The sequence below is a fragment of the Alternaria burnsii genome, assembly GCF_013036055.1.
Source record: "Alternaria burnsii strain CBS107.38 chromosome Unknown 705, whole genome shotgun sequence".
Taxonomy (NCBI): domain Eukaryota; kingdom Fungi; phylum Ascomycota; class Dothideomycetes; order Pleosporales; family Pleosporaceae; genus Alternaria; species Alternaria burnsii.
The window spans coordinates 3385506-3409783 of NW_024066107.1; the positions used below are offsets into that span (position 1 = coordinate 3385506).

Below are 24278 nucleotides of genomic sequence, written 5' to 3' on the forward strand. Positions count from 1 at the left end.
GCGTAGCTGTCGTGCCTGGAGCTTGGAGGTAGGCTTGGCGCGGCCATGCAGCTCCACTAGCTCGGGAACTTTCTCAGAACAACAAAGCGCGTCGCTTCAAAGTGTCGAGCTAATGGTCGCATGCTTGTCGCTCACTGTCCAGAGCGCCAGGCACATCCTCCTTACATCACCGCCGTTTCAATAGTCTTGTACTCTTTGGAACGCCTTCCGCCTAGCCTATAGCGGCCTGTTTGCTCTTTCCCAAAACACATCAACCCTGTTCACGCGCGGTCGCGCACGTTCTCCGATGCATATATGAATAAGCTGAGAACTCCTACGCGCGACACCAAGCCGAGCCTCCTACGCGCCAGAACCTGTTCGGCCTGCAAGTCTTGCAGAATGTCTAAGATTCCCGCGCCGGCTGTCGAGGCTGGGCCTGAGGTGGCAGAGGTCGAAACTGAGGTAGCTATAGCTTGCACCACACCGACATGCGACAGCACTGACTGACAACTCCGCAGCATCTTGGCTTCAAAGTCCTCAGCCAAGGCAAACAAGGCCCCAAGAAGGTCAAGATCCTGCCCCATCCATGGCCCACCGACAGTCTGCCTCCCGCTTCCGCCAACCTGCTCTCTGTCGCCTCCAAACCCGGTCTTCTCGCTGCCGCCGGCCCCAACGCCCTCGTCATCACATCCACAGACACCTTGCGCAAAGCTTTCCAGAACAAGACCATCGCCGATGCCATCGAGCAACCCGATGATCCGCGCCTCGAAAACCGCGACATTGATGTAGTGGCAGATTACACACCCGACATCACCATCTCCACTTCCAACCTACGCCATGTCGCATTCTCCGCCGATGGAGACTTTTTGGTCACGTCCGATGAAGCTGAGGGCGGTGTGGTTATCTACGGTGTTGCGGATGTTGTCAGCCGAGGCAAAAGAGATGCAGACAACAAATTGGCAACCGACACGACTATTCGAGCACTCCTCCCGAACCCCTCTCCTGAGTTTGAACAGTACTTCGCTATCGTCCTCGATTCCGGTAAGCTCGAGATATGCGACGTGGGAAGCGGTGCCAAAAGGACGATTCTAGAGCACGATGTCATCTGCGCCGCTTGGAGCGCGCGCGGAAAGGCTGTCGTCTCTGGCTCCACTGACGGCACCTGCGCTATACACATGGCCAATGGAGAGCTCAAGGGCGTCATTCCTCGGCCTCCGGACGTGGATGAAAGCCACGAGGCGACGGGCGTATCATGGTTGAAAACTGCAGAATTCCTGGTTGTCTACTCCGTCAAGAACCAAGACCAGGACAGCCCCGAGCCCAAGAAATACAGCGTCATACAATCTACCAAAGACTGGAGGTCTTTCACATATCATTCTCTGGCCTGGGATCCTCTGCCCGAGGCATTCGAACCTCCACGCCGCCAACTGCCTGCACGCATCTCGTCCACGCGCCTACAAAACTGGAAGCCCGATCTCGACGACATGCTCATCATCACCTCCTCCCATGCAGATTCCATTGCGATCTTGGCCTCGACCAGCAGCAAGATCTCTCCACATCAGGAGAATTGCAACGAGCTCATGCTTGTCAGTGTCGACGACACGAAGAAAGCTCAGGTACCGCGAACGGCTTATGGAGAGGACGAACTCGATAGCGTCTTTATTGGTGAGGCACTGGATCTGTCTAGCAAGGAGAAAATCTTGCGTCCTATCCCTGCCTTGGAAGAGATCAATGAGGCGCCGTGGCCACTGCCTGCATACATGGCTCTTACTCACGAAGGTCTTCTTTCAGCCTGGTGGGTTGTCTGGAACAAGTCTATCGAGGCTGGCGAACGCTACCCTGGTCTCATCTTCAACAGCGAAGCTACCAAACATTCATCATCGTCAACTCCAAGGGCTTCTACTCCTGCGTCAAAACTACCCATCGCTACTTCTACCCCCTTCAGCAAGTCCGTGGGAACACCCGCAACTCCAGGAACGTCGGGCATTCCTGCATTTGGTGGCAACACCGGAAATGGCTTCAGTACACCAACTCCCGCTCTGATGAAGCCCACACCACCTGGATTCGGCACTGCTGCCACGAGTCTACCTGCTCCAACATTCGGTAAACCTGCACAACCTGCATTCGGCGCCCCGTCTTCAATCGGTAAGCCTTCTCAGCCAACTTTTGGTGCGCCCTCTCAACCTGCCTTCGGTTCTGCCTCGTCATTTGGTAAGCCTTCTCAGTCAGCCTTTGGAACACCGTCTGCAATCGGTAAGCCTTCTCAGCCAGCCTTTGGAGCACCGTCCGCTGTGGGTGCTGCTGGTGGCTCTGGTTTTGGAGCAGCGGGCGGAATGGGAAACAAAGCATCACCATGGGGAGCACCTGCACAATCCTCAGAATCCAAGTCCAACCCCTTTGCGGCCGCTGCTGGTGGTTCATCTGGCTTTGCCAAGTTTGGAGGTGCTGGGGGATCGAGTTCCTTCTCGAGCTTTGGAAGCAACAATTCTGCGCAAACAGGCTCAGGTTTTGCATCGCTTGGACAAGGGCAACAAAAGTCAGGCTTTGGGGGTCTGAAGACGGAGCCAAGCTTTGGCTCTACTGTGACTGTTGGCTCTAATACTGGATCTTCACTACCCTCCTGGGCAAACACACCCGCACAGCAGAGCAGCTCAATCTTTGGACAACCAGAAAAGTCTTCGTTCAACACAGCCTCATTCGAGTCCAAGGCATCTGATAACAGCGACGCGAATACAGACCGAAAGAGGGATGAGGCTACACCCACCCCACAAGCTCCAGCATCACAAGGCCTCTTTGGCCTTGCAGGTGGCTTCAAGCTCGGCACTACCTTTGCTAGTGATGGCACGGCCAAGGACGATCCAGCGAAGCCTGCGGCTCCTGCCAACGGTTCATTCTTCGGTAGTGACTTTGCCAACGTGCTAGGAAAGACAGATATGAAGCCGCCAGCTACCCCTGCGAGTGAAGCTCCTCCAAATTACGTCTCAACCACTCCGGCCTCGCCGCCAAAGTCGAAGCCACTATTCCCCAGCGATACTCCTGCAAGAGAGAGTGCGACCCCCAAAGCAGCACCGCCTACACAAGAGGCCGCCACCCCTGCAGATGACGCACCTTTACCGCCAGATTTCACCAAGGCTAAACCATCCAAGGTTGACGACGCGCCTCTACCTCCGGACTTCATCAACACGAAGCTACCGAAGTCGACTAGCGACGATCTGCCTCCTCTTGCTGGCAGTCCTGGTGTTGAAGTAGAAGCACCCAGTTCTTCCGTCGATGTATCTCCCATTGACAACGAAGATGAGGATGACCACGATGATGACGACAATGAGGAGAGCGACGAGGATGAAGATGGGGACGAGCAAGACTCTTTTGACGAGGATGAGGATGAGGATGACGTTGAAGAAGTCGATGAAACATATCCACCAAACAACGCGTCAAAGTCGCAGCCTACGAAGCCGTCTGGCTTTAGCTTGCAGGAAAAGATAGATCAGTCAAAGAGCTTCTTCCCTCCTGCACCGACTCCTCCTACCATGAAATCCGGCGCCACATCCCAGTCTGGCAGCAGCGCTTCACTCGCTCAGCCCTCCTTGTTTTCACAGCCTTCGAGATCCGCTGTTAGCCAGCCATCGTTTGGAGGCTCATCGCTATTTGGACAGCAACCAGCCAAGGGTCCCAAGCCCGTAGTGCCTGCCAAACCGAATTTCCCACCCCCAGCGAACCGCGCCCAAGACCTTCGCTCGCCTAGTCCAGCTCGTTCAAGCTCAGCGTCTCGTCCTCGAAGAGAACCTCTGGTCGCACCGGGTGCTTCATTAAGCTCATCTATGCTTGGGTCTAAACCACCGACGCCACAACCACAGTTCTCGGATCTTGAAGATGAGGAAGATGAGCGGATGCGGGCACAGCTTTCGCAGCCGATCGAACCCAGCCGGAACCTGGAGGAGTTTGTCGCATACCAGAACTACCGTGGTGGCAAATCACCTAGCAAGACCGGCCACGCCGCTCAGATCGAGTTGATCTACAAGGACATCAACGGCATGGTCGATGCGCTTGGCTGGAACGCGCGATCTATAAAGTCATTCACACAATATCACGTACAGCCTCGGTCTGATCACACAATCGATCGACGTATGCTGGATGATGTCCAAGACGAAGGAGCTCATGGCTCTTGGTTCGAGGAGTTCACCCTGTGTGAGATCCAAGCCTTACGTTCTCTCGAAGACGAACTTGAGCGAGAGCTTGATGCTGGACGAGTACAAGACGTGCTCTTCAAGCTTACACAACTCGCCCGCTTACTTCACGACAAAGCCAAGCTGATGACTCGTCTTAACGATATCCGCCGCCAGATCATCAATCGCAAAGATCCCGAGAAGGCAGAAGCACTCCGCAAGGCGCCGTTGCCGAAGGAGCTTGCGGACGGGCAGAAAGCCCTGCGTAACGATTATGCCCAGTTGTTGACATCGCTACGTAAGGCTGAAGACGCCGTCGCAGTTTTGCGCTCACGTCTAGCTTCGCACAACGCCCAGAACGGCAGCACAAAGGCGGTGCCATCTATGGAAGCTGTGAAGAGGACAGTCCTTCGACTGGCTAGCCTAGCTGAGCAGAAGAACAACGATATCCTCGTCCTCGAGGCACAGATGCGCAAGGTCGGCCTCGCAGACTCCAGCCGTCCTTCCTCATCCTCCTCACGCAACGCCGGCACTCCCCGGCGATCACGTGGCACGGATCTACGCCGCAGCATTGCTGACACACCATACGCTACACCACCTACCAACCGTAACAAGATGAGCTTGAGCGAGCTGAACCGTCGTGCTCTTACTCCAGACGTTGAGGCTACTCCTACACCCAGCAAGGGCTATGGTTTATTCTACACGCCCGAAGGCAGCCCGACAACAGGCAAAGAGATTGCGCGTCTAAGTGACCTGGTTGATGACAACATCGATAGCTTGCGACAGACTGCCAGGACGAGGAAACAGGTTGCCAAGGGTCTCAAGGATGCGCTTCTCGATCGTGGAATCAAGGCTACTAAAGTTAATTGAAAGATGTGTTTGTCGATACAGGTGTTGGATTATGATTGTATATGATTAAGCGTAATTGTTATTTGGGACGTTTGGATAGCGATTGCATGCATATGGGATTGAAAAGGAAAATGTAATACATCTTGCATAGATGGAGTGAGCAGTGCAAATCATGGGTTCTCGCTGCGGTTTAGTTGATATTGACTGACATCGAATCGTTCTCACTCTCACTCTCACTTTCTCTGTCGGTCTGCAAATGGGTTGCAGTGGCACGGCGCTTAGAAACCACAGCCTCGTCCAGGCTGCAGCCTCAATTTCCTTATAATGCTGAATGTTTCTAGCATTACGTCTCCGTTCAATCGCAATCTGTCTGCACCAGACATTTTAGGATGTTATGACTTCCAAGGGCTCTCACTATAACAGCTAGTCTACACGAAAGATGGCTCCCACCGCACCCACACACGATTACTACGTTACCTTAGAGGTGCTACCAACCGCACTTCATGACGAGATCAAGGCATCGTATCGTCGTCTCGCACGATTGCATCATCCAGACAAAAACATCGGATCTCAACACGCGACTGCGAAGACCCAGCTTGTAAGTATCGGTACAGGGAGGGAGCGCGTTAGTACGTGTGTAATGTTAACACTAGGCGCAGATTAATGCAGCATGGGATATACTAGGAGATGTAGACAAGAGAGTCGAATATGATCGGAGTCGACCACAGCCAAAGGCGCCATCATCTGGCAGTCGATCTGGCCCTCAACCTACGTCCACCCAACAACCAAAGTATCAAGCATCCCATCGCCCCGACACAACAGCTCAGGACGAAGCGCGTGCGCAAGCAGAAAGCGACAGAAAGCGACGAGAGTGGCTAGAATTTGAGAGATACCATGAAGAGCAAATCCGATGGTGTCGGAATACTATCAAGCCCCTCGATGCCGAAGTCGACCGCCTCAATGCTACGATTGATGCTAATCGCACAAGACTAGCGAACGACGTCCCATACGCCTAGAATGTTTTTGCATTCTTGAGCAAAAGACTGAGCGATCAGGAGAAGAGCGAGATCAGGTTGGCCTCCATCAATGCGAACAACGCTATCAGGATCAAGCAGATACCACTAGATAAAGCCAAAGCACGACTGAAGCAGCTCGAAGAGCAACTGGCGCAGCGAAAGGCTCAAGAAGAGAAATGGATAGCGGCTGAGCAGGCTCGAAAGGCGAACATGGAACGGCTTGCCAGAGAAAGAGCCTACGATGCTCGACGCCAAGAGCAGGCAAGACAACAGGCTGAGCGGGACAAGGCTGCCCAAGAAGCGGCAGAGAGGTTTCGACAACAGCAAGCGGAGCAAGCAAGAAAATCTGCAGAACGCGCGAGAAAGGAACGTGCAGCCCAGGAGGCAAGATGGAAAGCCGACCAAGAAGAAGCAGAGCGTGTTGCACAGGAAAGAATTAGAAAGCAAGAAGCAGAAAAAGAGCGAAGCAGAAAATCTAACGAATGTAACACAAGTTTCGACAACTGCAACCACAGGCGTTGGTGGAACAAAGTTGAAGGTCATCACACCTGTGCGCATTGCACCCGACCACTATTCAAGTTTGCAGAGCAGTGTCCCAGCTGCAACACCATAGCCTGCGCGTCATGCCGACAAATCTTGAAAAAAGGAGGCGTTCCATATGTGTACAAGAACAGTGGAAACTGGAGTACGGAACATGCGCGGCGTCGGGATCGCAGGGGCTGATACATGGGGAATGCACTCCTTTGCGCATGACTTGGATTGAGGTATTTACTAGCACTTGTGCTTGAGGCGTAGTTGGAGATGCACAAAGTCAGCGATCAGCTTGGAGTACGAGTTGAAGCTTTTGTTCTGTGATTCGGGGGTATCAAGGTGTCCGATCGGCCATTGATGGAGCCCTCACCCATAAGCAGACTGTGCGGCTTCTTTATCTGACCGTATCCCCATTTCTGAAGTGGGAACTTCTACTTGACAGCGGTGTTTTGGCCATAACCTGTTCGCCTGTAGACAACTGCCTAGGTATGTCCCGGACATGGAAAAATGTAATGAGCCGACGGTGTCTGAGTTCCCACTTCGTTGGCCAACCCCGCTTCGCACCTTGTCACTACGTCAATGTGGGACAAAAGGCTTACCATACGCACGTAACATATGATACTCAGGTACCGCTGAGAAATATCATCTCTCTTATACTTTTCTCCTTCGTTACTATCCTGAACTCCATACAACATACACGAGTTCTGATTGGCATTGCTCTTGTGGTCTGAAGTCTCTCCCACCGCACTATACTCAGATAATCGTCTTCAGTCACATCCCCGAATACAAGATGTCCGAAAGCGTCACAGAAATTGTTTACTTGCATATGAAGCCCGGTCTGGATCTTTCATCAGGCGAGGCGAAAGAAGCATGGCAATCAACCTTGAATACCATTGCCAAGCAGCCTGGTTGTAAGGCATTATACTGGGGTCGACAGACTGAGAAGCCGGATACAGTTCAGATGCTCGTAGGTATGTGATAGCCATTATGTCCCTGATCAGCTGACCGCTATCATCTTCTCGCTGATCGACTATAGACTGGGAATCTATCGATGACCACAAAACTTTCGAGCGCACCCCGGGATACCAACCCTTCTTGTCAAACATTATGGAGAATCTTGTAGCCAGCGGTCCAGAGATGTTCCACGTCAAGTTCCCCGCTGAATACTCTACATCCGATAACCCATTTACTATGCCCGTCACTGAGTGCATAAACGCCTACTTTCCCCCCGCCTACCACCAGGACCAATACAGTTCCCAGTTCTCCGAATTTCGCGCTCAGGCCGCTGAGATGCCGCAGTCGGGAGCTAAAGGCGTTTTTGGTGGATGGAGTGTTGAGCCGCATCAGCATGAGAATCTGGGTGAGGGTGTCGATGGAAAACTGTTTGCAGGATTTATCGGGTGGCCGGACGTAGAGGCACATATGGCATTTCGTAAGACTGAGGATTTCGCGAGGATCATCCCATTGTTGAGGGAAGGGCATAAGGGAATGAAAGTTTGGCATGTCGCGTTTCAACAATATAATTAGATCGGATACAGTTATAGGATGGGTAAAGTGGAGGTCTCAAAAGACACAGTAAGGTAGTTTTCTTTGGGTATATGTATGTTGCCGAAACTCCGAACGGAACTGTAGCTTGATAAGAATTACGTTCGATGTTCCTTAGAGTGTAATTCTTAATTCGTCCCGGGTCATTCGTTCGCCATTCCTGAAATTGTATCGGTTGTTTTGCAAGTCCAAATGTGCACCAGTCTTCAAATGCAGTCTCTAGAGAGTCCATCGGTACGTCGGCGATAATTAAGTGGTCGCTATGTGCTTGCTCGACACAGGCTTTTGAAGGACATCGCACGATCTGATAATGCGCAGAAATCGAGTGGGTCATGGAATCCGCACCCCCATGATCATATGTCATGAATACGGGCTGCACATGCTAGGTTCGCAGGAATAAGATCGTAGAGCTGTTGATAGGCGCGGAAACCTCCAGGAAGTCTCGCAGAAACCGCCGCCTCCCGTACCAGCATCAGCGATCCCGAAAACCAAAAGCAATCGCCTGTCACCCAATAAAACTACTAGAGCGTGGCATATCGGTCTTTTGATAAGCCTTCGAGGCCACGTTCAGAACAATTTCCATCGCTCATGACATGCCCTTTGGTGGGAAGCTAGACTCCTTCTTGAAACCCCCCTTGGAGATCCTGGAGAATTTGAGTGTGGCAAGCTGCGCCCACTGGCCGTTCCACTCCTTCAACTTCCTCAGGTTGATAACATCCTCAAGGTCCGGTACCCAGAAGCCAGAGGCATACTCGTCTTGCTCTGTTTTCTGGTTGATCTCCAACAGATTTTGACGTGTGCTTGGTGGCCGTCCCGGGCGTCGTTCTGCCTTCAGTTTTGCCAGCTCTTCGTCATCGCGACCTAAGTAGTCCTCGATCATAGCCTGGATTTCTGATACGCTGAGTGGTGAATCATGCTCTGTGGTATATGATTGGAACGATTTGACTCTCAGCACTATCACGCGTTAGTTATATCGTGCCAACCTACTGGCAACGGTGTGCATACGGTATGGGCGATTTTGGTGTTCTCGGACTTTAGTAAGGCGATTGAGCTTGTCATCTCTCTGCGCTGCGCTCTGTAACCGCTTTGTGTCGCGGCTGCCTTCATGGAGATTAGGGTTCTTGCCCTTCTTCTTGGTGATCTTTTTGTGCACCTTGTCGAGGCGATTGCTGACCATTTTGAATGTTTGATACTTTGTTTGGTGCTGGTGTTGGGAGTAAGAAATTTTGGATATCCATCGGCGAGTCGGCGACGGGAATCACGCTAGGACACGGATGCGGACTAGAGCAAGTGTTAGCGGGGCGCGTTCCTGTCATGTCGTGTACCCGCGATCAATGACTGCTCCACACTTTGGATCGCGAACGCGCTTCCTTCTCTCTTGTCCTTTGTGTACTAGTGTTCAAGAGCTTCCCTTCTCCTATTGCCTGCCCACGATACCACCATGTTGCGGTAGTTGCTGCGTCTCAGTCCGTTGTATAGACCGGACGCGTGAGCGGCAAAGGGTACAAGATGGGCATCTCCGGTTGGTATATTCGATCACCCACCTTGCAATACTAATCCTGGAACAGGCCTTCTTCCACTGCTGAAGTCGGTCCAGCAACCATGTAGCCTCAAAAAGTACGCCGGCAAGACGATTGGCGTAGATACGTATGGTTGGCTGCACCGTGGTACCGCAGCCTGTGCCATCGAACTGGCGCTTGAGAAGCCGACAACCAAGTATGCACCGAATGCATCGTACACGTGACGCTCACATGCTAACCTAGTTCTAGATATGTCGACTTCGTCATGCACCGCGTCCGTATGCTTATCCACTTCGGCGTCACACCCTACCTTGTATTCGATGGAGACAACCTACCGAGCAAAGCTGGCACGGAGAAGGGTCGAAGAGAGCGGAGAAAAGAGGGCAAGAGGCTTGGACTCGAACTTTTGGAAGTTGGCAAGACAGCACAAGCGCAACAGGAGTTACAGAAGAGCGTTGACGTGACGCCGGAGATGGCGCGCATGGTCATCGAAGAGCTGAAGCGAAACAATGTCCAGTACGTTGTCGCTCCTTACGAGGCTGATTCGCAACTGGCATATCTGGAGCGGAAGGGCATCATCGACGGTGTCTTATCCGAAGATTCGGACCTGCTCGTCTTTGGCGTCAAATGTCTGATAACAAAGCTTGACAAATGGGGAGAGTGCATCGAGGTCAACAGAAATCACTTTACTGCCTGCAGGGAGGTTAGCTTGGTGGGTTGGTCCGACGCCGATTTCCGAAGAATGTGCATCCTGAGTGGTTGCGACTACCTACCGGGCATTGGTGGACTGGGCCTCAAGACTGCCCACCGCATGCTGCGGAAGCACAAGACTGTCGACCGTCTTGTCAAGGCTGCTCAATTCGACGGCAAGCTCAAGGTGCCAGCTGGATTCATGGAGTCATTTGATCAAGCAGAGAAGACCTTCCTCTACCAGTGGGTCTATTGTCCAGTCGCAAAACAACTGGTCAATCTTACGCCACTCGACGAGGGTGTCAACCTTGCCGACATGCCTTATATCGGAGAAGAAGTACCTTCACATATCGCCACGGGTGTTGCCAAGGGTGAACTATACCCACGTACGAAGCTTCCGATAAACGTCATGGGTAATAGGAGAACTAGCGGAATACCTCTTGCCTCTTCTCGCAGGGCTTCAGCAGTTGTACAGACACCGGATGCGAAAGGTATGAAGCCTATCGACTCGTTCTTCAGAGCCAAGCGTACTCCTTTAGCGGAGTTGTCTCCAAACTTGTTCACGCCATCACCAAGTCAGCAAGTACTATTGGAACAGCAGCGAGAATCTAGTGGATGGGCTGCAGTACCTGCCCCAATCTCACGCTTGCGGCCGCATCCGCCAACGCCGAGTACGGCGCCTCAACCACCCCGTCGTACGATGACTGATCCAACGGCCGGTCGGCGGTCGGTTCCGCATCCTTCTAAGAGACAACGACTGTGCTCCGATTCCGTTTCCGATACCCCTACTGCAGGCGGCGAGGGCATCGTCCGTAGTGAATTCTTCAAATCTTCCATACCAGAGCCGAGCCCAACATTACACCGAGCGAAGAAGAGTAGGAGAAAAACTGATCAGGATTTTGAGCTTTACTCAGATGACTCCATCCAGGAAGTTATGGTCGAGGTGGCTGATCTAGAAGAAGCTGCGACTCAATCCAAGAAAAAGCTACGCGTCTTCAGCGACACGCAGTCTAGCGGAGGAAGCGAATCACAGTCGACTGTCTTCTCTAGAGGCAGTACTGCGCAATCTCAGGATACTATCGGTACTCTCACACCAGCATCGTCACCGGAACCCGATTCAGTTTTCAGCACTGCAATGTCATCTCAGATGAGTGAATTGCGGACGAAGTTCACCTACAAATGTCCCTCGCCATCACTGGGTGTACCGCGAGCCAACAAAAGCCGTCCAAATCGTCGACCTGCTGAGGCATGGCAACCTACACCATCACCTCGAGAAATCACACCCACATTCGCTGCCGTGCTCGATGCTGAATCCATACTCCCCGGAACACCGTCCAAGAAGGATGGTGGAGTGGGGCTTGCAGACTCTACTTGGACTGCTACAGAAACCGACGTAATCATAGCTGCGAGCTCACCGCCTCCTATGACGCCTGCGAAGAGAAGGAGATCATCATTGAAGGGAAGTGAGGACCTCCTTGTGCCGGACAGCGAAGCCGAAAGCGAGTGCTCGCCCCGAAAACCCATGTTCAACCTCAAGCGATTTGCATTTGCCGGTTAGATTCACTTAGCGTTGCATGACTCTTAGCATATCTTTACAACGAGCGTACGACTTGCGGTATTGTTGGCGTTTTTGTAATTAACCGCGTTGGGTTGGTTCTAAGGCGCATTTTATCACGACCATGACAAACAAGGATACACGAAGTATTGTGACATGTATCTTCATTTGTATTATACCCTCAATACTTATTTGTTTTAATGGCAGCCGGTGTATCTCTGCGATTATGCATTCAATGCGTCCAATGCTCTGCATACGCTGAAGACTTTCTAACCCATGGACAAAGGGATAATGATATCCACGATTGTTACGTCGATGAAACTGGCTTCGACTTCCGACATCTCGAAACAGGCATCCTATGGAAGTGACACAGTGATCATAGTACAACATCACTGAGTCTTTAACATGGCATTGTTTTCGACCTTTTTGCTCACGTCTGGCTGTCAACTCTAGACAAGGCTGGATACCTACTGATGGACCAGAACTACAAAGTCACTCATCAAAACTTGCAGCACGGTCAGCTTGCAGTAGCTAATAGGCACGGATATCGCGCCGCCAATACGACCCCGGTTCCCACACCTGGATCATCCCAGCAATCTAAAGCTATCAATAAACAGCATCATGCCACAGAAGTTTGCTTCCGCTACAGCCTCTACACGCACCCGACTCTTGAGAGAGGCGGCTCCGGCTTCACACAGTCTTGATGTGAACGTGCACAAGAGATGCGGCTGGGGAAAGGATTACGGACGAGGCAAAAGAGTGAACAGGGATGAAGCTATCATGTAAATTCAGGTCCAGTGTCAAGTCCGAGCCCGAGGCTAAGAACGCAAATAAGTGTCGACCCCAAAATTGAAAGAAACTCAGCGCCACGGAAGTAACGAAGGATGTCTCGAACGAGACCAAAGGTGGCAGAGTAGCCAAACCGAAGGACAAAAAGATGGTGCTTGTGCCTAAAGGGAACGAATTAGCAGGCGTCTTACCCGAAGTGATAAACTTTCTTTGCTTGACCTCGTAAAATTACCGATGAGTTCCGGACGTCGCAAACTAGAACAAAAGGTTTCCTCCCCTGAGCCGTCTGAGGATGAAAACGAGATCGAGATTGACCAAGACAGGATCATCGTTACGAATGCATCTCATAGTGGTATATTAAAGGGTTGCAGCTACGGTAAGATGAGGATGGTCTATATAGGGCCAGGAGTAACAGATGGTTGAGACGAACGGTTGAATGAGTGACACCTACGTAGCGCAACATAGACAATCGCTTAAAGGAGAGTAGAAATTCTTCAAGAATGCAGAAACCCCGGGTAGGTCGAGCGAAAGTGCCGAAGCAGCTTCAGTCAAGTTTAGTAGCGACAAAGTCCTCAACAAACATCCAATCGATGTGATCTTCATCCTCGTCATTGTCTTCGACCCAAGCCTTCATAGTGCTGTTGCGAGCAGTTGGGTGAACGAATGTGGTATTGAGCAAGGTGTCAATTGCTATATTTAGATGAGTACTTTTACAATTGACCGTATGTCACTGAAGAAAAGAGGGAACTTACGCAGCAAGACTTCCATGCCACTGGACATCCGGAACAGCGCAGACTGGGCCACAGGTTCAAGCTCAGAGCGCTTCTTCGTTGTGGGACGCACATCGGGAGCCCCGTTTTTGTATATCTTAGCAATTTGGTTGTTGATGCATTTACCGTGTGGATTACTGTAAGCCTGGCAGTATTGTACGCCAGCTGCGGCCGGGTTACCGAAGCCGATAATGAATGTGCATGGCTGACTATTGCAAGAGCTTCCGTAGTACTGTTGGATAATGCGACCTTGGCCTGTATGTGAGAAGCCCGTTAGTTGAATAGTTGAACCCCAGCTCTAGGGTGAATTGGACTAACGGCTATTGTGCCTGCTGATGACACACTTGGTAACTTGCCCACCCTTGTCGGCGTCAGAAGTGCTTGCGAATGGATACTCATCGCAGTTCTCGCCAGCTCTCGGATTGCCGCCGTCAGTCTATCGAATAGTCAGGACATGGTTCTTGATCTGCATGCTTCAGAATCGATAGAATCTTACGCTGCAACGGTTGGGCCTAGGAAGACAGCCAGCCGACCTTTGGCGAGCTTTTCCAATATCACTATCGCGTTTGCCAGTACCTCCGTAACGATCATACTTCAGTGTTGCTCCAAATGATGGCTTAGTGCAGTAAGCGCCCCAGCACATGTTGTTGCAAACGTCTAAGCGACGATGAGCTAAGTTTGTACCCAAGGGGGTAAATAGTTACCCTGCATGTTGTCTGCGCAATTGAAAATCATACCAGGCGCGGCGATTCCAGAGCCTATGAGGCTGGTAACGACAAGAGTCTTGAATAGCATAGCTGCGTACTAAGTAAAGAGCTTGAGAATGCTTCTGTGAGGTTTGAACAAGAACAAAGCCATATCCTTTATACTCATGTTGGCCCCATCGATCAACTGACTGTGTAGATCAACTGAGTGTTGCGAATGTTCTTACTTGTGTACACTGAAGCATGGTGGATCCAACCATTTGCATGAGATGAGAAATGGTGACAGAGTTCAGTCAAGGATTTGGAAGACATCAGTTGAAAAGCTTCTTGGGATTCATGAAGGACCGGAATTGCCCCATTTGTACTCCCCGAGTGTATTGGTCTAAGATGTACCATCTGGTCTCACTGGTAAGCAAAGGTTCATGCTGACACTGGAGGCACGAACTCGGGTCTTGCTGGAAGGCTGCTTACTTGTATATTCAAAGACCCACACCTTAGCATCTCGATTGATTGCATGATTACGAGGCCGATAGTAGCTATGAACAGACGTTGCACTTCCTGGCCGTGATTGCAGGTACATATAGAAATGTCCACAGAGATCTTACCTAAGATTGATGAGCGTACTTAATCGGTGCCCTGAAAAGACAAGCAGTTTCCTACTACGCAGTCGAAGATCGACTTACCTCATTGTACACCGATAAGCGCCGAGATTCCACTGCCAGATGCCCTGATTGGAAACAAGACATCCTGAAAGTAGTGCGTGGCGTTGTCGGAGTGTAAGAAGGAACGAGACGGCGAATTCTACACACGGATGGGAGGCTCAGTCCGTAGCTGAGCGAATCTGCATCATAAGCAGCCTCTGACATCATAATTTGCGTCTACGCGCTTTCCTGTAGTACCTTCCGAGCTCTGTACGACAGTCACTGACATTTACCCCACTTGCTATTATCGCCACACCGTGCGTTAGCAACGGATGCACGACTCCAAGGCATCTAACACTAGGGCCGGAGTAACGACAAACAAACCGGTTCTGGTTTCTTAGCTCGCCCCGCTGAAGTTCCTTCCCTTTCTCCACTTGCGGTCGTCTGATGTGGCCCGCCTAAGACGACTAGTAGGTCATTCTCACCTGCTCATTTACCTCTTCCGAGACGACTCCTCTCTGGAAAACAAACTACGCGCAATACTACCCACTACAACATGTCTTCTACTAAAGACATTGCGAGAACACTTCCCAAGAAGGCTCCCAATGCGGAACATCATCGCGCGACGCTAGACGGCTTGTCTCGCACCAAGTTTGCTATCTTCTACACACCTGCCTTAGACGTATCGGCTCGCCAGCAACTTGAAGAAAGCATTAACACGGAAGAGACTAGTACAGGGAGATCTAAACTCGCCCCTCAGCCAGACTTCAGTGGTCGCTCTTTACGAGACGTGTATGACTGTTTCATCCACCTGCGCGATCAAGACGACACCATCCATCCACTATACTTCATAGTAGCCGACCAAGAAGATTTTAGTCGCAACGGGGTGGTGGTCGTTCTGCTCAACTCCAGCCAAGACGAGGAAGACATTGTGGGTGTTGGACGCTGCAGCAATGTCGAGGCGGACTCATGGGGTGCAAACATTGATATTGGTAATCAAGATTGGCTCGACTTGAAAGAACAAGAAGCCGCAGAATGGGGCGGGGATGATCCGTACGGGAATGACGACGATAATGACGGTGATAAGCTAGGCGTCGGCGCAACAACCTCCCAAGGCACAACAGTGCAGAGCCCGACGACTCTGACTGAGCCACGCAAGAAAGTGTACGGGTGGTATAGCTTAGTCGAAAGAGGTACTTCATAATTACGCTCACATAAGACGCCCTGCATGTTAGCTAATTCTGCAAAGCTGTACCTATCAACTCCATGCTCGAGCCGTCATGGCTCAATATGAGATCAGGAGATTCTCGATTCCAGATGCTCGGCAACTTCTATTCTTCAAACAAACCTTGGGAAGACATACGTGCAGCGCATCCACAGCAGTGTGTTTTCAGGCCTTCAGTTCATCGAACCCTCATCCTTGTCGCAGAGCACGATGACGCCAACCGCCCCGAGGGCATGACCCTCGCTCGCTTAAAGTGGGATGGTGATATTGAGGTAGTGGAGGATGCGAGCCCATTGCTCATGCCGGAAGTTGAGATAGTGGCCAAGGTGAGCGCGGAAAAGGCTTTGGAGGAGGCCGACCGAGCGGCGCAATAGCTTCGTAGTACTATCATACGTGCATGAACCAAACTCTCTGGACTATGAGTCGCAATCAATGGACTTCGGACTTTCATTGTACCAGTAATTATGTTTGCGTATCATTGAATGAAGGTGGTTAGCGCTATTTGATACGATAGTGGTGGACCATGGTCGAGTCAAGAGTGTACCATTGTATCGAGCTTGACGCCACTGTCGTGTTACAGCTTGTCAAAAATAAGATAATATATAAGCTGGAGAAATTGATGTCTTTCCGAGGATACTTGACCCTGATAAGGCTCTTGATCTCCATAAACATCAATACGGTTTGTTGCACTCTGGTGGCGTAGACACGAGAGATCATTACGATTTGTAGACGAGCTCTACACTATTGTCCTCACTAATCATATAATACTTGTCAAACTTTTCTCCGCTGAAGAGAAAACATTCATGAATAGTGAAAGGCTCTTTTGTATCTGACCAGCCCGACCACAACTTACACACTATCACAGTAATTGTGATGGTATGGACTCAGACGCGGTGAGTAAGCGCTGAATGGTAAGCCCATCAAACTTACTCTGGTTTGTCTTCACTATTTTGGTGGCCGAAAAGATGGAAGCTCAAGGGTTGAAGCGTCTTTGGACATTGTGTTGACGATTAACTGACAGAGATGGGCAGATGATCGTTGGTCAAGTTGAACACAAGTAATATAAATTTCATGTCGATGCTGGACAACATGCGCTGATACTAGTATGCTGAGCTCTTGGATGACTGACTTCCCGTGGTCGTTTGTTGAGATGTCACAATATGTCTGCATGATTACACTATCGTTGATGCATGGTCTTGTACGTAGCGTAACTCAGATCTAGAGTTCCTTCTAGATTCGCTGAGTCTATGGGACATAATGCTCAACGTCTTGCACTGATCGAAGAAGTTGCCTTTACCTATTCATTCACTCATTATGTTAGTGAGACTAAGTCATTGCGATTGTTTACAAAATTATAGAGTAAGAATCATGAACTGAAGGCGAAGTTGGATTGAGGCCCCACAGGGCAGGCCTTGTACCTCATACTAAATCTGTACCTGTCCTGAGTCTCTGATGACATACAGGTATCCTTCACCAGACAACGTCGACAAGTTCTTTGCACGAAACTGAACAGTCGGTATTTCCTAGCGAACAGTCCGAGATGCCGCTATTGAATCTGCCCTTGGAGGTTTTTGAGGAAGTGATTGCGGCTCTTACGAAGAAGGTTGGGCAACGAAGTGTCGTACGGTATCGACTCATCAGCAGTAAGTACAATACATCGACGTAAAGCTCAGCGATTCAAATAAGAAGCAGAAACATTCGCAAATACAATCAAAAACCAGATCCTTGCAGCCATCGATCCCACAAACCTCGCCAAATTCTTGCACAACACTTCCTCCGCTCGTCTTTTCGAAAAGTATGGTGGCGAGATCCTTCACAAGTTCGCTATGAGCCCTCGAACAACAAAAAACCAAGTCGTTGACTTTGTCCGGGGTTTAGCCAAAGCAACTGAACCAGACACTGCACTTTACGCTGCGCGAGTGATGGTCCTGTGCATAAGTACGACGGCTATAGAGCCAAGATACCTGTGTGCCTACATAAAGGGAGTCGAGATTGTCAACAAGGAGAAGCGACCATGCTCTCTCAAGGACATGATGCTCGCTATTTCTGCAGCATCTGGGGATATTGCGCTCTTCGAAAAGCCGATGCTTACACCGGCATTGCTACTCAGACAAACTCACGATCTCTTGCCAAGTGCACTTAAAGCTGCCATTGTCGCGGACCAGTATACCATCCTTGAACGCATTCTAGAATATCTTGTGGAAAACGTCAAGGGCAAGCGGGACTCCGGATCATGGAAAGATATGCGGAATGCTGCCCAGAAGATTGGCAAGGCGTTGTGCATGGCCATACGCTTACACAAGAACGTTGCTGGAAACCTGCTTTTCGACTTCCGTGACAAGAATGAGCTCTTCGCGAGGTTTGCTCCCGATGAACTGGGCAATTGGCTTGTCAACGATGCTATCGAATACTGCAATATAGACCTATTGTATCGTGTTCTGGAGGTCGACCATCCCGGATTCGTAGCCCATGTTGACGGGGGATCCAACGGATTCTATGATCTTACTAGTCAAACTATGAAGACTCTGTGCAGAAGAGGAAGAACTGAAATGTGGGAGATGCGTAAGTGCACATTTATGAATTTTATACGAGACGTATACTGACTTCATGAATCTATATTTAGTACTCAAAGATGGTATCGTCGGACCAAACAAAGTCTACTTTAACAAAACACCACTACAGTACGCTCTTCAGAGACGACGATACGACATTGCGAATATCCTCATCGAAAACGGTGCAGCGATCGACGGTATCACTCCAGACGGGCATACGATCCTGTGGCTGGCGTCGAATGAAGGGCACACAAAGGATGTTGAGTTTCTGCTCAATCAAGGCGCGGATCCCAATTCCTGTGGGAAGGGCGGCATATCTGCGATTTCGGCTGCGATGTCATCAGGATATAGCAAATGTCTTTTCTTGCTTGAGGCAGTAAGGGATCACGGAAAGGAGTATCTCAAACGCCCCGATCTATGGGATGTATACAAGTTTGAGAAATTCGGGTTTTAGTAGCCATGAAGACGGCTCAGAGTCTGAGTATGGTGGTGAACACTGGGTCGTTGATCACCCGTTTTTGGCGCTGTAAAGAGCACTGAATTTTATTGGGTTCACTAATAGTTTCAGTAATCACTAGTAAGAACTGGATGTTTGAAGATATAATCCTACAGCATAAATTTTGCAACGTCGTTTCGTAGATGAGGGATGAAGCGTTCTTCAACAAGAACCCCGAGGTCGTACAGACTGAGGTGGCGCAACCCAAGACGCGCCCCACCATCACGTCAGTGTTGTTAGTTAGCCAACATTATCTTCCGATTCTACAACTAATAAGGTCCTGCTGACTAGCATTATTCTTCCTCCCCCCATCCAGCAGCAGCGCACCAGCACAGCATGAAATTGTTGGATCTTCCAACAGAACTAATCGAACGTATAATCGGCTTCTTTGTTAGAGATACAGGACCGTTGTACGTATCAGACTACCGACTTGTCTGCAGTACGTCTCGATAACACCACAATGTAACTCCAACTTATGCGCACAGAGCTATTCGCCCATGAGATCCAAGAAGAGATCTTGAAACGACAACCGCTCATCGTGTACTCAACAGATGAGCTCAGACTACCCAATCCAGTGAACCGCCACATCTTCATCGCGACAGATAATGCGAGATTTGAGAAGCTTTTTGCTCAGCATGGCGGCACGATCATAAGTCATGAAGTCTTTCGACGGCAGAAAGCGCCGTTGCCGATAGTCGAATACCTGCGCAAACTCGTTAATGCTTTACCGAAGCCTGAAAAGAGTCAGTTTGCGGATGATCTATGGAAAAAATACACGATACAAATTTGCACAGCTCTATCTAGTGTATACTACAAACAACTCCGCTGGCGCCTGTTCCTGCACGACTACTCTGAAATTCGAGAGCCAGATATTGCAGATGACCTACCCGCAGCACTAGCCGCGACAGGGAAACTGCAAGAGCTCCTAGATCTCGTTTCGGGCAACCCAGATCGTTTGAAAGAAAGCTGCTCTTGCCTTTCGAGCCCTCTAGAGGCAGCTGCATCATGTGATCAAGTGCACATAGTCAAAGCCATTTTAGATATCTTCTCAACCCACAATTTCGAAACGGATAAGATGTCCCAACACTTCTGGCCTTACCGAAACGATGCGATTCACAAACGTGTGAAGAGATCTGGACTAACTGCTGCGATCCGCAAAGGTGCGAAGGAATCTGGAAACATTCTACTTGATAAATGCTTTCCTTCCGCGCGACCACACAGGTCCAGCTGGACTCAATTGACCAAGGAAGTGGCAAGGTATACTGACAAAGGCTTCATGAAGAGAGTGTTAGAAGCACCCAAGTACAACGTCGGGAACAGAAGGGGATTAGAGAAAATTGATGCCGTTCAGGTGCTGAAGGAAGGAAGTTGTTCAGTTCTACGCGCTGTCATTCAGGATGGTTACCTGGATCCCAACGAAGCAATTTGCGATGTCACACCGCTTGCTTTGGTGATAAACTTCCACCGCTACGACCTCGCTCGGGTACTTATCCAACACGGTGCCTACGTTGATGGCGTACCCAATACTGGAAAACCTGTGACCGCGTTGTGGCACGCAGCTAGAGCGGGTTATCGGGGATATGGAGACGATGTCTTGCCTGGAGTAAAGTTTCTTATCAGAAATGGAGCAGATCCTGATTTTGGAGGGGACTGGAGATCTCCGCTTCAAGCTGTGGAAGAGCTGTGGCCCGACGTGCAGTATCTCTTACGACAGGCAAAAGACTATGGCCAGGACGTGGCGCTAAGCCCGGAAACATGGAGAAAGTACGAAGAGAGACCTGTAAGGGATACACTTGTCGTTGTTGACCAAAACTCGTCTTGTGGAGTTAGTGAACGCATAAGATTGTGGGAATCAGACCAAGAATGAAGGATATGCCATTTCCGAATAGAAAAAGATTTCATTTGAAGACAGTAAACAGTACCTAGAACATACTCATGTGGTACTTGAGCCACTGTTGGCCAGCAAAACGCCATGATCTCTCTGTAACCGTACACTGGATATCACAAATACAATGGATCGTACACAGTACCTCAGTACTTCTCCTCCAGTCGTGCTGTCATGCCGGTGACTGCTATTTTCCTGCTCTCCTCACGCTCCTTAATATGCATCTCGCGCTCGAGCTCCTGCTGCCTGGCCATCTTCTGAGCAGTAGTGAGCTGATCGAGCACTTTAGAAATGCCTTCCTCGGTCTGCCCATTGAAGAGACCCGCCAGATCAGTCTTCGTAGTCATGGCGAGCTGGTCTTCTAACGCCCTTAAAGCTTTCGTGCCGAGCTCGGAGACAGCTTTCTTGAACTTGCCCTCCTCATCAGCCTTAGCCTTTTTGGCTGCCTGCTCACGCTCATCAACATTGGCCTCTCCAGCTTTGCGCTTGGAGGCTTTCAGGGCCTCTTTCTTTGCTTTAGCGGCCAGGTAGCGAGCCGAGTGTCCCAACGCGCGTCCATCTTTAGTCAGCGGTTGCTCCACGTTGAGCGGCGGCGCAGTGAAGAAGAGGATACGACCCTTTTCGTCGCGCTGAAACTGCTCGCGGATCTCAAGCGGTATACTAGCGTTTGCATGGTCGGCCATGACGTAGACCTCCACAGGCTGTGGAGCCTTATAGTTGAGCGGCAATTGCTGAGGATATGGCTGTTGATAGCCTGGCGCAGCGCGAGGCGTCTGGAAGGCCTGCATGGGGGCAGTTGGTTGGGGCGTGAAGGGTACATGTGGCGTGATGGGCTGGTATGAAGGCGCCTGAGGTGCCTGCTGGTGCATATGTGGAGCGGGTGATTGAGAGTGAGTGTGGTAATGTGTCGCATGGGTTGGCGTGTATGCTGGTGCAGCATGGTGCTGTTGCGGTGTTGGAGCGGGCATTGGCGTAAGGGTCGGGGCTTGCGCAATGGGATAATTTCTTGAAGATTCGTAACCGTGCGACGAAGCCGTGGGCAAACTTGGGGTGGGCATGACAGGCGCAGGTGGAGGTGTCGGTGGTGGCGGTGGAGTGGGTTCAGGTGGTGGTGAGTCCTATAAGATCTATCAGTATCGATCTTCATGGTAACAAAGAGCATTTTTCGCTTACCTTGGGGTCACGCGGACGACGATGCACAGCGCCAATCTTTGGAGGAGCATTTTCAGCACCCCATTCCGGCTTTGGGAGATCGTCGTCCTCTTTCTGGTCGTCCTTGAGCAAGTACGCAATCGGGCTGGGTACCTTCTTCAATTTCCGAGGCGCATCGAAAAGATCCATAACATAGTCCTTGTCGCGGACCTCGTCGGGTAGACAACTGGCCCATGTCTTGATCTTGTTGAGCTTGTGGTTCTCTTCGTTGTATCGAGCTTCGCAGACGTAAATCTCCTTGTCGGAAGGAAAGTCGCGGGGACGGCCTTTGTTGTAACGTGTAATAAACATGACGAAACACCGGTCCACTACCTCGTCGATGCGATGGTCTCGATACTGGCCAGTCTTGACGACCTCATTTTCGAAGAAGTGCCGGTCGAAACGGTGCACGGTCTGCTCTGGACGGTAGTACCAGCAGGCGTTCACCCACTGTCCGCCGTTGGCGTCTTGCCAGGTACGATAGATCTGGGCCACAATTGGCTTTGTGAGGTCGTTCGCGTTCTGAATATGCACCCAGTCTCCAACCTTCCACAATTCGCCATTGTGAACAATGCCGCTAGGCATGGGAATACGTCCCTCTTCCATGACGTAGTCGGTGTCAGGCCTTTCCTTCTCGGCCTTTGCAACCTTGCGCGACTCCTTTTGGAGATGCACAGCGTCCTTGTAGATCTGACTGTCCTCCTCATTGTACTGCTTTGCGTTTTCGAACATGAGCTCCACATCCACCATAAAGTGGTCGACCGAGTTGTACTTCTTTCGCTTGAGTTTGCGCTTGAGAATGTCCATAGCCATTGGGTTCTTGATCTCGGAGTGGTATTCAGGCATGACCGTCTTATCAGGAACGCGTTCGAATGCGCTGACCATGAGCTTGTTAAGCTGATTTCGAGGCTTCCTTATGGCTTTCATGATCGTTTTGATTCGCGCTTCCATAGGTGTGTCGACCCGCGGCGGGCGCCCGCGCTTCTTTCGTGATTCTGGGTCGTCGTTCTTGGCGTCCTCCTTTGCTGCTCTCGAGCCGCCTTCTCGCTTGGTGATAGCTGCTGTGGATCGCGGACCACGCCGCCTCTTGCGTTTGCCTTCGTCTTCCTCGTCGTCGTCCTCTTCTTCATCCACTTCGAGCTCTTCTTCGTCATCGTCCTCTTCTTCCTCTTCCTCCTCCTCTGGCAGCAGCGGGTCTTGTTCTGGAATCTCCCCAAGGAACGGCAGGGTAGCGACTGTTTCGGGAACGATCTTGTCATCCACTAGCCTCTTCAACTCCCGTTCAATGACCTTCTTGACTTCGAGCGCATCCACATATGCCTGCGAATCCTGTCTATTGTACACCTGCGCATTGTGGGGAATGAGCGCCAAGTCGCGTACGAACTCGGAGACATTTTTGTATTCTCTCTGCGCGATCTTGGCCTTGATGGTGCTCAGGGCCATGGGCTCCTTGATGATGTCGTAATAGTCGGGCACGGCGCGCTTGTTTACTTTGCGCTGGAAGAGCTTGGTGGGATCATATGTTCCACTGCACATTGATTAGCCAGGGAATACATGGCGCAAGTAGTGAGAGTACTTACTCGTCGATCCTGTAGTCGTATACATTCTTGAGGAGGTTTGACATGGCCTCCCATTCCTGCGCCGTGACAGTCGACGTTGCGCCAGCGGACTCGGCCGTCTCGGTGGTAGGCACCGGAGTCGAGCTTGGGGCGCGTCCGGATGCCATGTTTGCGATAATCCAGTCGATGCCGTCGTGTTGCGGTATCCTTGTTGCGCCAGATGGCGTCGTCGTCGCGTCGTGAATGTAGAAGTCGCGACGCTGGAGCGGAAGTTTGGATTCGCCGGTTCGCCGACCCCTGCCATCCCCGGGTCGGCCTACCTCCATGATTCGGGAACATTCACTTACGCCATGCCACTGGTTCCATGCCAACTGTCGCCTTTGTAGCGTCTTTCCGTAGCTGACAAACGATTCTTTTCTAACAAAGCTTCCTTCGTGTTTGCGCAATCGTGAAGTTCTCCCTCCATACACCCACTCACTCATCGCAGCTTCCATCTAACAGCTCTCCACCGCTAAATCGCCGCCCCACCAGTCAACTGGTATCTCGCGCCACGCCCTCAAAGCTCCCTCACTCACGCTCGATACTACTCCGCTCACGCATACCAACTGTACCAAGTGA

General features: G+C 50.8%; 9 protein-coding genes across 9 annotated transcripts; 6 read left to right on the forward strand and 3 right to left on the reverse strand.

Annotated features, from left to right (window-relative positions):
- Positions 1–378: 378 nt before the first annotated feature.
- On the forward strand, positions 379–5012 carry GT037_001195 (uncharacterized protein; the record flags this gene model as incomplete). The annotated part of the gene is made up of 2 exons (XM_038926242.1): positions 379–441; positions 498–5012. 2 exons carry the CDS (start codon positions 379–381, stop codon positions 5010–5012), a joined length of 4578 nt encoding a protein of 1525 aa, XP_038792098.1.
- A 418-nt stretch (positions 5013–5430) lies between these two features.
- On the forward strand, positions 5431–6620 carry GT037_001196 (uncharacterized protein; the record flags this gene model as incomplete). The annotated part of the gene is made up of 4 exons (XM_038926243.1): positions 5431–5589; positions 5651–5992; positions 6047–6425; positions 6523–6620. The coding sequence occupies 4 exons, from the start codon at positions 5431–5433 to the stop codon at positions 6618–6620; spliced, it is 978 nt and encodes a 325-aa protein (XP_038792099.1).
- A 708-nt stretch (positions 6621–7328) lies between these two features.
- GT037_001197 (uncharacterized protein) lies at positions 7329–8065 on the forward strand (the record flags this gene model as incomplete). Its single annotated transcript, XM_038926244.1, has 2 exons — positions 7329–7509; positions 7575–8065. The coding sequence occupies 2 exons, from the start codon at positions 7329–7331 to the stop codon at positions 8063–8065; spliced, it is 672 nt and encodes a 223-aa protein (XP_038792100.1).
- A 604-nt stretch (positions 8066–8669) lies between these two features.
- GT037_001198 (uncharacterized protein) lies at positions 8670–9260 on the reverse strand (the record flags this gene model as incomplete). The annotated part of the gene is made up of 2 exons (XM_038926245.1): positions 8670–9037; positions 9089–9260. 2 exons carry the CDS (start codon positions 9258–9260, stop codon positions 8670–8672), a joined length of 540 nt encoding a protein of 179 aa, XP_038792101.1.
- A 332-nt stretch (positions 9261–9592) lies between these two features.
- GT037_001199 (exodeoxyribonuclease 1) lies at positions 9593–11851 on the forward strand (the record flags this gene model as incomplete). The annotated part of the gene is made up of 3 exons (XM_038926246.1): positions 9593–9605; positions 9652–9799; positions 9853–11851. The coding sequence occupies 3 exons, from the start codon at positions 9593–9595 to the stop codon at positions 11849–11851; spliced, it is 2160 nt and encodes a 719-aa protein (XP_038792102.1).
- Positions 11852–13181: 1330 nt separating this feature from the next.
- GT037_001200 (uncharacterized protein) lies at positions 13182–14202 on the reverse strand (the record flags this gene model as incomplete). The annotated part of the gene is made up of 5 exons (XM_038926247.1): positions 13182–13327; positions 13390–13662; positions 13726–13843; positions 13904–14064; positions 14112–14202. The coding sequence occupies 5 exons, from the start codon at positions 14200–14202 to the stop codon at positions 13182–13184; spliced, it is 789 nt and encodes a 262-aa protein (XP_038792103.1).
- A 1106-nt stretch (positions 14203–15308) lies between these two features.
- Positions 15309–16351, forward strand: GT037_001201 (uncharacterized protein; the record flags this gene model as incomplete). Its single annotated transcript, XM_038926248.1, has 2 exons — positions 15309–15945; positions 16002–16351. 2 exons carry the CDS (start codon positions 15309–15311, stop codon positions 16349–16351), a joined length of 987 nt encoding a protein of 328 aa, XP_038792104.1.
- A 1091-nt stretch (positions 16352–17442) lies between these two features.
- On the forward strand, positions 17443–20892 carry GT037_001202 (uncharacterized protein; the record flags this gene model as incomplete). The annotated part of the gene is made up of 5 exons (XM_038926249.1): positions 17443–17620; positions 17670–18539; positions 18601–18982; positions 19361–19464; positions 19511–20892. Coding segments are annotated over 5 exons (2916 nt in total), but the record flags the coding sequence as incomplete, so codon positions are not given.
- Positions 20893–21056: 164 nt separating this feature from the next.
- GT037_001203 (bromodomain-containing protein) lies at positions 21057–23986 on the reverse strand (the record flags this gene model as incomplete). Its single annotated transcript, XM_038926250.1, has 3 exons — positions 21057–22028; positions 22084–23629; positions 23682–23986. 3 exons carry the CDS (start codon positions 23984–23986, stop codon positions 21057–21059), a joined length of 2823 nt encoding a protein of 940 aa, XP_038792106.1.
- Between the last annotated feature and the right edge of the window lie 292 nt (positions 23987–24278).